We start from the raw sequence: 11,498 nt of genomic DNA on the forward strand, positions 1-11,498 counted from the left end.
GTGAAACCAGATATTATAGGGTAACATAAACATGGTGGAATAGTAGTCATGACTGGAGTACAGGATATATGCAGTTCAGATGACAGAAATAAAGGGAAAGGTGGTGGAGTAGTATTGTGTATTAATGATGAGGTAGACTGTAATGAAATTAGAAGTGATGGAATGGATAAGACAGAGTCTGTTTAGGCCAAAATCACTTTGGGGAAGAAAGCTACACCCTTGGGCTAGTGCTTGGGGTATACTACAGACCCCCAGGATCCAATTTGGATATGCATAGAGGCCTCTTTAATGTTTTTAATGAAATAAATATATTGGAGATTGTGTGATTGAGGGAGACTTTAACTTCCCAGATATAGACTGGAGGACAAGCACTACCAATAACAGTAGGGCCCAGATTTTCCTGGATGTGATAGCTGACAGATTTCTTCACCAAATAGTCACCGAAGCAACTTTTGAAACTTTTGATGTGAAACTCAGGCCTAATCATGAAAGATTTCACAGCACTTTTTTCCAAGATTAGGTGGGTTGGCACCAGTTTCCTGTCCAAATCTCAAATTGGGCAATTACATTCTGTCTAGCTAAATTTCCCCTGTAGTTTCAATTGGAGAAGTCATGCTTCATTCCCTTCCTAAAACTGTGCACTGTAGCTGGGAAAGAATAACTGTGTCGTTGGACCCAGAGATGGCTGCATTTCCGTGGCATGAAATGACATAGTGAGAATGTTCTGCATTGCTAGAGTCCCATCTTGCAAGATGCCAAGTGCTCACAAATCCTACAAAAAAGAAAAGGAGTACTAGTGGCACCTTAGAGACTAAACAAATCCTACAAAGTCAATGCAATTCTAGGGCACTCAACCCCTCACGTGATCAATACTCTATGCACTTTCCAATCTTACACTTTCTTTTTTGACTGATGGGTTTGCTAGGGAATTCCATCCAGCCCTCATTAGAGGCATAAAGGCTATGACACAACTGCATGGGGAGGACTGCTATGAAGTTAGAGAAAATGAGGGTCTCTGTAGAGCTCCAGTAGGGAAACAGATGGAGCCATGTGAGCGTAGAAAAAGATAATGAGTCTTTGACATTGCTAAACTGAGCCATGCATCTGTACTCATGTTGCAGATTGTTCCAAAACAATCAATTTTGACCACTGGAAAACAGTATGTCAATTTATAGTGTGGCCTCCAAAACACACAGAAAATAATTTCACACATCTCAAAGCCAGCCAAAGCATTTCCACTTATTCCCAGAGCCAGACAAGAGCTTCTCTATGAAATAGCTGTGGGCTACCCAAGAAGTCTCAGCTTTTAAGTAGTGAATTGATGGCTACATTCAACAGTTCACTGCAGCAGTTTATAACCCGGTCATAAACCTACAGGATTTATTTTTACAGTGCATCTAAAGTAGACACAAGTATATTCTCTCACTCATTCTCTCTCAGGCAGTCTGAGGACACAACTGAGCATAAACTGCTGGGCTGGACAGTGCTCCAAGACTGTCAGGTGCTTGTTTTAATATTCAGAATTCATATTCCAAGAATGTCAGTGCACATCTTCAGAATTTCACTCTACATCCATGTGCCACTGCACATGTATCCTGCTGTTACAGACCCAGCTTGAGAGCCTGACTCCTATAAAGACTTATGCTTTCAACTCGGCAGATCTATGGTCCTGACCAAGATGTCAGCCATTGCACAAAGACAGGGGTTGGCAACATGTCCGCGGTAAAAATTTTGAGGTCCGTGGGGGCGCTCACCTCAGGCAACTCCCCGCAAGTGGCTCCCTGTCCCTGCTGGTGGTGGCAGAGGCGCGGCCAGGCGGCTCTGCATGCTGCCTCTGTCCCCGGTCCCTGAGTGCTGACTCCACGGCTCCCAGCCCATTGGCTGGGAACCATGGCCAATGGGAGCTGCGGGGTGGCACCTGCAGACAGGGCAGTGCACAGAGCCACCTGGCCATGCCTCCGTGTAGGCGCTGGAGGGGGGACATGCCACTGCTTCTGGAAACTGCTTGAGGTAAGCACCGCCCGGAGTGTGCACCCTGATCCCCTCCTGGGCCCCAATCCCCTGTCCCAATCCCAGCTCCAATCCCCCTCCCATCCTTCAATCCCCTTGATCCCAGCCTGGAGCACCCTCCTGCACCCCAAACCCCTCATCCCCAGCCCCACCCCAGAGCCTGCACCCCCAGCTGGACCCCTCACACATCCCCAACCCCCTGCTCCTGCCCGGCGCCCCCTCCCGCACCCTGAACCCCTCATTTCTGGCTCCATCCCAGAACCCCCACCTGCAGCCCAGAGCCCGAACCCCCACCCACAGCCCAACCCCCTGCCTCAGCCCAGAGCCCACTCCTGACCTCCGCAAATGTCTATCACTAAGTCCGGTAATTTTGTCAAGTGTCCATCGTGCAACATGGTGGTGCTGACCCCTGCACAAAGATCCCTCCAGAGCACACAATCCTCAGAAGTTGACTATATTTCCTATCTAATAAAAAAAGCAATAGGCAGAGACAAAGTCCGGATAATCAGAGCATGAGACAAAACCTAACAGCTGGGTCCCCCTCACCTCCCAGCTTTTCACCAACTCCCTGTCTTTCATGAACAGACTTTCTTCTACTGTATTCTTCCCCATCCCTATTTATAAAGTTCTGTAGGTGGTACAAATATTTTAATTCACATTTATCTTAGCGGTTAATCCTCAGGTGAGGTGACTGGGGAAGAAGCCGATAACTGAGGATGGGTGAAGCAGGTGAGGCTGGCAGCATTCTCCAGGGTGCTTTATTCCAGTGTATGGTTCTCCTATTGCTGAAGGAAATGGTGCACAATCACACTAGGTCTCACGCGGTGTCTCGGTCACCCTATCATTCAATAACCACACTGATACTCTCAATAACCTTCCACACGGCCTTTTACTCACCCCAGTAATCCAGCCCCCCCCACCACAACTCATTCACCCAGTTACCACTGCAACCAGTCACCCACCACACACACAACCCTACTTCCACCACTCGCTCCTCTCAGTCGCCCACGCTCAGCTCCACAAAGGGACATAGGCATTGCGATGCTCAGTATCACAAGGCCTAACTTTTAGGAACCAAGAAAGCCACAGGATCAACACTGTGATCAACAAAGCCTGAGACAGGCACCTAGGCTCCCCTATACAATGACTAGGGGACAGACAGGCACCTCCAAATGCGATCCACAAAAGCCAACATGCTAGGACAGAGGTGGGCAAACTAAGGCCCGCAGGCCACATCCGGCCCATGGGACCATCCTGCCCAGCCCTTGAGCTCCTGGCCGGGGAGGCTAGCCCCCAGGCCCTCCCCTGCTGTCCCCCCCAGTTACACTGCTGCGTGGGGAGCGCGGCTGGCTCTGGCCAGGTGGCGAGGCTGCAAGCTCCTGCTGCTCTGAGCGGCATGGTAAGGGGGCAGTGGGTGGGGGGGTTGGATGAGGGGCAGGGGATCCCGGGGGAGGGGGCAGTTAGGCGACAGGGAGCAGGGGGCGGTTGGATGGGGTGGAGGTTCTGCGCAGGGGGGCAGTCAGGAGACGGGGAACAGGGGGTTAGATAGGCGTGGAAATCCTGGGGGGCCTGTCAGGGGGTGGGGATGTGGAAAGGGGTTGGGAGTGTGGACAGGGGTCAGGGGGCCAGTCAGGGGACATGGAGCAGGAGGGGTTGGATGGGTCGGGGGTTTTGAGGGGGGCAGTCAGAGGGCGGGAAGTGGGAGGGGGCGGATAGGGGGCAGGGGCCAGGCAGTTTGGGGAGGCACAGCCTTCCCTACCCAGGCCTCCATACAGTTTTTCGCCCTGATGTGGCCCTTGGGCCAAAAAGTTTGCCCACCCCTGTGCTAGGAGCTGCCTAAGCCAGCCAACAGGAGATGCTGATGAGAGGGGGATGTCCTCAGCTCCATCTCTCTCACAATGTTGGGCACTCAACTTCAGGCACTTATCTCTGCAGTGACCCACAGCCAGGAACACCTCTCCTGGAGTCAGGCAGCCAAGACGCCTAAGTCAGTCTTTGTGAGAACGAGTCAGGCACCTGCCGCACTCTACACAAAACAACCAGAAGAGGTAGTGCAGGTGCCAACCTTTTAAGTTTTAGTCTAGTGATCAGAGCGCTTCCCTGCCAGACCCGGGTTCAATTCCTCCCTCTACCAGAGCGGGAGAAAAGAACCTGCTACCTCTCAAGCAAGTGCAACCATTGAGCAATGAGACAGTCTGATGTGGGGCTCCCTCAGTCTTTCCTGCTGAAGCCGTTCCACTGTGGATAAATAATCAAAGAATGACTAGGCCAGAGAGAGAGAGAGAAAGAGAGAGCAATAGGACGACAATGACTCTGTGGCCTGATGTTTAAGGAAACCCACAGGGGAGGTGGGAGACCGAGGGTACAGGCCCCCTGCTCCAATGGCTTTTTACGTATTTATCCACAGTGGAACAGCATCAGCAGGAGAGACTGAGGGAATCCCCACATCAAACTGTCTCATAATTCAGTGGTTAGCGCATCCTCCTGAGAGGTGGGAGACTCCTGTTCAAATTCTTTCTCCCCCTCAGGCAGAGAGGGGAATTGAACCTGGGTTATCCACAGCCCCAGATGAGTGCGGTAACCATTGGGTTACAAGGTGGGCAGCAGGAGCACCTTCTCCTCTGGTGACCAGATTTTTGAATGGGACCTGATCTGGTGGGCAGCCTCTGAGTATGAGAAAGGCAGGTGAACACCGATCTTCCCCCGTTTTGTGGATCACTCTGGGGCTTAGGTGGGAGAGAGGCATCCGGACACCTAGAGTGTGCAGGGTATGCCTGGAAGTAGAAACTTAGGTGCTTCTGGAGATTTTCCCTTAAAACATAGCTGCTGAGTGAGTTTAGGTGCCTATCGGGTTACATGGGAATTTTGTGGATAGCAGTAGAGCCAAACCTGGGATTTAGGTGTCTAATCCCCAATACGTACCACATCACAACACACAAATACCTCACTCTCTCACTCACCCCCTCAATCACCCCATCACACACGCCCTCTCTCCACCACTCCCTCCTCTCAGTCACCCACCACCACTCTTCACTCACATTACTTTGCTGATTGCTCTCCCAGATAGTGGGGAAAGGATCTTCTCTTCTTCTCCCACAAGTGGAAGGGGAGCAGGAGCTATGGGAATCGTCTCCCTTGATTCCTTGCAGGATGCAAGAGCTTCTTCTCCTCATCCTGGGAGAGTGCAAGGAGGATTCTTCAGCCCATCTTCCTTCCCTGTCCATCACAAAGGGCCTGGGTCTTCCCTTTCACATCTGTCTGTACGCCTCTCTTTCCCAGAGCCAGCAAGTCCTTGACTGCCTGAAACATGCCAGGGGAGAGAAAGGATTCAGCCACCCCTTGCTGCTACTTGATTTTAAAAAAACTTGTTCAGATTAAGTGGGCTGGGCAGCACACAGGTTAGTGAAATAAGACGAAGTGAGTCCATGGGCAGCTTCTGAGCAGGTTACTAATTTGGAAGTAGTTAGCATTTTTGTGCTTACCAATCACGGTCTCGTCTGTGCTATCTCATCTCTGCAGCTTTCTGTGCACTTGTGTCCAAATGTCAGTCCTGCTGATAATAGCAAAGCTCTGATCAATTTTGATGGAGCAGCATTTGACCTTTGATCCATGAAGATCTGGGATATTGACATGAAAAATAAACAATTCTCCACCCCACATTTGAATATAAAAAACAGCTCCTGTTTATAATCTATTCCACAGATCCCTGACGACCTGGAATGATAGATGTAGATATAGACACAAGCATTTCAGCGTGTGTGTGTGTGTGTGTGTGTACAGGTTGTCAAGGAACTGTGGACTAGATTATAAACAGGTGTTTCTTATATTCAGACATGGGTTGGCTATTTGTTTACTTTTCATAATAATATCCCAAAGCAAAATGTATTATTTGTTAATCATATATTTCTCTCCCCCTTTTAACAATAATGTTCCTGCTTCTGTCTCCATTCAGAGCTCAAGAGGAAAACGTGACTATGATGTTTGCCTATGGTATGGATAATAGCAAAGGTTCTTTTGTTATCCCAACAGTCCTGCTACCACTACAGAACGACAGCCACTCTGAAACCTCTATGTCTCTGGCAAGCCATGAGATGACAGACGTATCCACGGAATACAGAGCCAAGAGGAACAGTACTGTCTTGCAGTATGAACTGAGACCAGGGGAAATAGTAGTAGCCAGCATGGTTTTTGGAGCATTATGGCTGTTCTCTGTCTTTGGCAATTCCCTCGTTTGCTTAGTGATCCACCGGAGCAGGAGAACTCAGTCTACCACCAACTACTTTGTGGTCTCCATGGCTTGTGCCGATCTCCTCATTAGCATGACGAGTGCTCCGTTTGTGCTGCTCCAGTTTACATCTGGCAGGTGGACACTTGGGAGTGTTATGTGCAAGCTAGTGAGATATTTTCAGTATCTCACTCCCGGTGTCCAGATCTACGTGCTGCTGTCTATCTGCGTAGATAGGTTCTACACAATTGTCTATCCTCTGAGTTTCAAAGTGTCCAGAGAAAAAGCCAAGAAAATGATTGCAGCATCTTGGATCTTTGATGCCGCTTTTGTGTCCCCAGCTTTCTTTTTCTATGGCTCCAGTTGGGACAACCATTGCAACTTTTTTCTCCCCTATTCTTGGGATGGAGCTGTCTACAGCATCATCCATCTTTTGGTGAGTTTTTTGATTCCATCCATTTGCATCATCCTATTTTACCAAAAGGTCATCAAATACATTTGGAGGATAGGAACTGATGGCAGAACAGTCAGGCGGACCATGAATATAGTCCCAAGGACAAAAGTGAAAACCATCAAGATGTTCCTGATGTTAAATTTAGTATTTCTGCTATCGTGGCTCCCTTTTTACGTGGTGCAGCTGTGGCACCCACAGGAGACAGACTACAGAAAGAGTTCTTTGGTTTTCATGGCTATCACCTGGATATCCTTTAGTTCGTCAGCCTCTAAGCCCACCCTGTACTCAGTGTATAATGCAAACTTCAGAAAAGGGATGAAAGAAACATTTTGCATGTCCTCCATGAAATGCTACCGAAGCAATGCATACACCATCACCACCAGTTCAAGGATAGCCAAAAAAAATTACGTTGGAATCTCAGAAATCCCTGCACCAACCAAAACTGTAACCAAAGACTCAATCTATGATTCATTTGACAGAGAAGCAAAGGAAAAAAAGCTTGCTTGGCCTATTAATTCGAACCCACCAAATACATTTGTCTAATTGATTTGAATAATTATTATGCACCGCTAGATCTCTTTTTTGAAAAGACATATATTTACATATTTTTGCATACAGTTTAAAGGGAGACAAAATATGCTTTATTTTATGAAATGCATTGATTTTCTTGTATACACTATTTTTTTTTTTAATTTTCGTTACATTCTGCTTTTTGGAACAATTATCCTAGAACCATGAACAGTCTTTTCAAAAATCTCATACTATCTACATGTAAATAAAATAAAAACTGCTTTTTACTACTGCATGTTGACCACTCTGTATAAACGTGTGAAGCCACCCAAGTCCATATAGACTACCTTTTGGTTACTATCCTAATGAGATGTTGTTGGAGTGTGTTTTTTCTCTTTGTGGGTGAAATCTTCAGAAGTGTTCAGCTTAGCTTAACTTTGCTCCCATGGAAGTTAATGGTAAAACTCACACTGACTTCAAGAGTAGAGTTAGTCCAGTGCTAAATGCTTTTGAATATCCCCCTGCCTGTATCTAAAGGGCTCCTGTTGCTTTTCATGCCTTAGAAAAATCTCTCTTTTGTCTTGGGTGCATTGGCTTCTTAATATTTCTATGAGACATTTCCCCCCACAACACACCCACATGTTGGTCTATGAAAGAGAGGCAATCCAAGGTCTGCATCCTTCAGACACTTACACGGGTGAGTGACTTTGCACATGAGACTAGTATCACTGAGTTCAATGGAACTGCTCACATGTGTAAAGTTACTCATGGATCAGGACTCAAGCACCATGTGTTCCAGGGGAACTAGCATTTGGATCAAGGTTTTGAATAAGTAAAACCAAAACTAAAAACAGAAATTCACTGCATATTAGTGCAATAAATTTGGGGCAGGAGGTGGGGCCAGAGTGTGGGTTTTTACTACATCTTTGTGCAGCAGTTTACACAATGGGGTCCAGTCCCTAACTGGAGTCTCTAGGTCCTACCGTGATACAAATTATTATTAGAGAGACTAAATTGCCAGACCCAAGCATCCATGGTGTTCACTGGAGGTGTTTTAAAAGCAAATTCCATCACTCAAATATGTTTTATAAGTGTGTGTTGTCCTAAAAGCTTTGCACACATTCTGAGTGGGAAAGGAATTGTTCTGATGCCTCAGAAACCCTTTCCTTCTCTCTGTCAAGTCTTGACCCCCTGCTACCAAAGAAGGAGGAAGAGGGATGAATGACAAGTGAGGATCAATGACACTTCTAGGATCAGAGGATGTCACTAGAGAATGATGCAACGTGCTTCTGCCCATCCTGTTTTACACACACACACATACACACACACACACACACATGCTTTCTGAATAGTTTTCCCAGGATCATGAAGCCCAAGACTGAACTTGACTCCCCTGACATTTTGGCGCACATTAAAAATGGTCCCTGCGTATCTATGACTCACAGTGATGAAAAACAGGCTAGCGTGGTCTGCATCCTTTGTCATATATAAGAGTATCAGCTTCTATAGCCCTATAATAATAATACACATTTCTACAGCACCTTTCATCCAAGGATGCAAAAATGCTTTGCACAAGAGGCTTACAAATATTATCCTCATTTTACAAGTGGGGGAAACTAAGGCACAGAATACATTTGAAGTTACTGACTGAAAGTAGTTGGCAAAACTGGAAAGAAACCCACATTTCTTTGCTTCCCGGTCCCTGCTCTAACCACTAGACTTGCTGGCTCCCCAGCAAATATGACATTGTTGAGATACTTGAGCTATATAGGTTACATTGTCAGCCCTTTGTCCATTTCAGGAGTGTTATAACGTCTGCAAAGGCATTCAGTGTAGCTTGTAGTACCTCAGATATAACAACTCTGCATTGCATTTGCCCCCTGATGGACCTGGAGACTGCGGTTCTGGAAACCTTTACTCTGATGTGATTTGAAGGACATTAACATCGACTGCTACATTTGTTATCAATCCTTATTGCACCTGCCAATCTGTATAACAGATTTAGACAGCATTCCCCTCCTGCTCAGGACTACAGCCACTTGCTGATGAACAGGGAGGAAGGGCCATGGCCAGGCTTCCCATCCACTTCCAAGGATATAGTGCTTCCAGTGGCATAAGCACTCCATCACCTTCCACTCAGGGAATAATGGCTGCCAGCTGGTGGCTGCTTCCTGGGTGAGAGGACCGAGAAGGGACTCCCATACCCACTCTCCATGCCAGTGCACCCACACAGAGATAGACTCACTACGGAGAACGTGTACTAACATGTACCTTATAGACATCTTGGAAGAGACAAAGTGGCATGTAGACTTTTTCACTGACAATAAACAAGGCTTCAGCTCATATCTCTGTACAGAGAAGACTTTCAGGTTTGTGTGATGGGGTGTATTAGCCCCACACTGGTGCAGCAGGATTTAACCCTTCTCTCTTGACTGAGGAGGCCACACCCCGTCGGTTCTGCTGAGCATGCTCTAGCTGGAGACAGGATATAAAAGGCAGGAGAGCAGCTCAGTCTGGGCTGACCACCAGTGAGGAAGGTGCTGTGCTGCTGACTCCTTGGGGAGGAACTCCTCCACTCCAGGACACAGGGGCCAGCCAGATGGAGACGGACCCCGACACACAGGCTTGGGACACCACAGAGAGGGGTGAGACTGTGGAGACCCGGACATGGCAAACTGCAGAGAATCAGATAGGAAGTGACCCAGGGAAACTTTTCACATACACTATTGACTCTGGCGGCTGGGCCGCACTGCTCTGATAGCAAGGGCCATATTGCTGACTCTGGCCACTAGGCTGTACTGCCCTGATAGCAAGGGATGGGCTACTGACTCTGGCCACTAGGCCACATTGTCCTGCACACAAGGGCTGGGCTACTGGCTAAGGCCACAGGGCCACGGAGCCCTGAGACCGGGGCCAGCCCTACAGACTAAACCACAGGGCTGTCACACACCTCTCTCCTGCCCCCAAAGGGTGACGGGATGTATCAGCTCCGCAACAACTGGTGGAGAAAGCAGGCAACAATCGGAACCTGCTAAAAGTCCCAAACCAGATGGATGGAGGCCAAGAAGCTTCTGAAATGGTTACTAGAGGACCAACAGCAGACACAGCTGCTCCAGCAGCTCCCCTCCCAGCAACAGCTCCAGATGGAGCAGCAGCAGGAACAGCAGCACCAGCTCATGCAAGAGTTGGCCACCCAACCACATGTGCAGCAGGAACATCTAGTCCAACAGATGGCATCACTGTTGTGCCCCCCCTCCCACACCAACACACACACACCTGAACCCTTCCCCTATCCCGGCAGGAGCAGAGACAGGGGACAGTCTGACGGGGATTCTGGTATGCCTGACAAAGATGGGACCCAGTGATGACCCAGAGGTGTTCCTCATGACCTTCGAGCAGGTCGCCACTGCTGCCCGGTGGCCACCCAAGCAGTGGACCACACTTCTGGCCCCTTACTTAACTGGCCTAGCACAGACCACATACAGGAACCTCGATCCTCAGGAGGCGCTATCCTGGACCAAACAGGCGTCAACCCCAAACCATACTGCCAATGACTCCACTATGAATGGTACCTGCCAGGGGCCAGACCCAGGGCTGTGGCACAATGACTCCGGGATTACTGTTGGTGGTGGCCTGAACTGGAACACCAGACTGGGGTCTAAGTGGCCAAAGCCATGGCCCTGGAACAATTCATCCAGATATTGCCTGCTGGGGGGGGAAAGAGTGGGTGCAACAAAATCGCCTGGCAACTCTCGCTGAAACAGTCTCCCTGACAGAGGACTAGATGGCCGCTGAAGGATCGGGCCATAAACCGGGGACCCCAGGAGAGCGAGACCGACTGGCAGGCCGGGGGCCCCGCAAGACCGAAAGAGGGAGTCCCCGCCTCTTCACCAGTATGCCAGCACCCACAATGGCACTCAGTACAAGGGACCCAATCAGAGCAACCCCTACCCAGGGAAGAGATGACCTGCTGTGGGGACAGAGTGTACTCCAGACCACTCCACCTACAAGGGTAAATCGTGACCAGTGTTATGAGTGTGTACAAGAGGGACACTTCAGGAGAGAATGGCTACATGGACTATAACTATGGGCAGGTATGGGTGGCCAGTCACCGTACCTGCAAGAGGGAACTGGGTAAGATCTTGATTCCCATTTGGATGAACAGGGCATCGACAATGGCCCTAGTTGACTCAGAATGCAGTCAAACACTCATCCAGGCTGGCCTAGTTGAGATCACAGGCCCGGCAGGAGCACCCATACATCTGCAGTGCATCCGTGGGGACATGAGACCCTACCCGA

General features: G+C 48.8%; 1 protein-coding gene across 6 annotated transcripts in view; it reads left to right on the plus strand.

The window, feature by feature from the left end:
- GPR19 (G protein-coupled receptor 19) overlaps positions 1 to 7,414 on the plus strand; it is a 33,832-nt gene extending 26,418 nt beyond the window's left edge. For all 6 annotated transcript variants that reach the window (XM_074936230.1, XM_074936240.1, XM_074936208.1 and 3 more), the window contains one exon: positions 5,963 to 7,414. In XM_074936230.1, the coding sequence (XP_074792331.1) occupies positions 5,985 to 7,232 (1,248 nt within the window). In that variant the 5' untranslated portion in view covers positions 5,963 to 5,984 and the 3' untranslated portion in view covers positions 7,233 to 7,414. The remainder of the gene's footprint in view (positions 1 to 5,962) is intronic.
- Positions 7,415 to 11,498: the final 4,084 nt, after the last annotated feature.

The sequence above is a fragment of the Natator depressus genome, chromosome 1 (assembly GCF_965152275.1).
Source record: "Natator depressus isolate rNatDep1 chromosome 1, rNatDep2.hap1, whole genome shotgun sequence".
Lineage (NCBI taxonomy): Eukaryota > Metazoa > Chordata > Testudines > Cheloniidae > Natator > Natator depressus.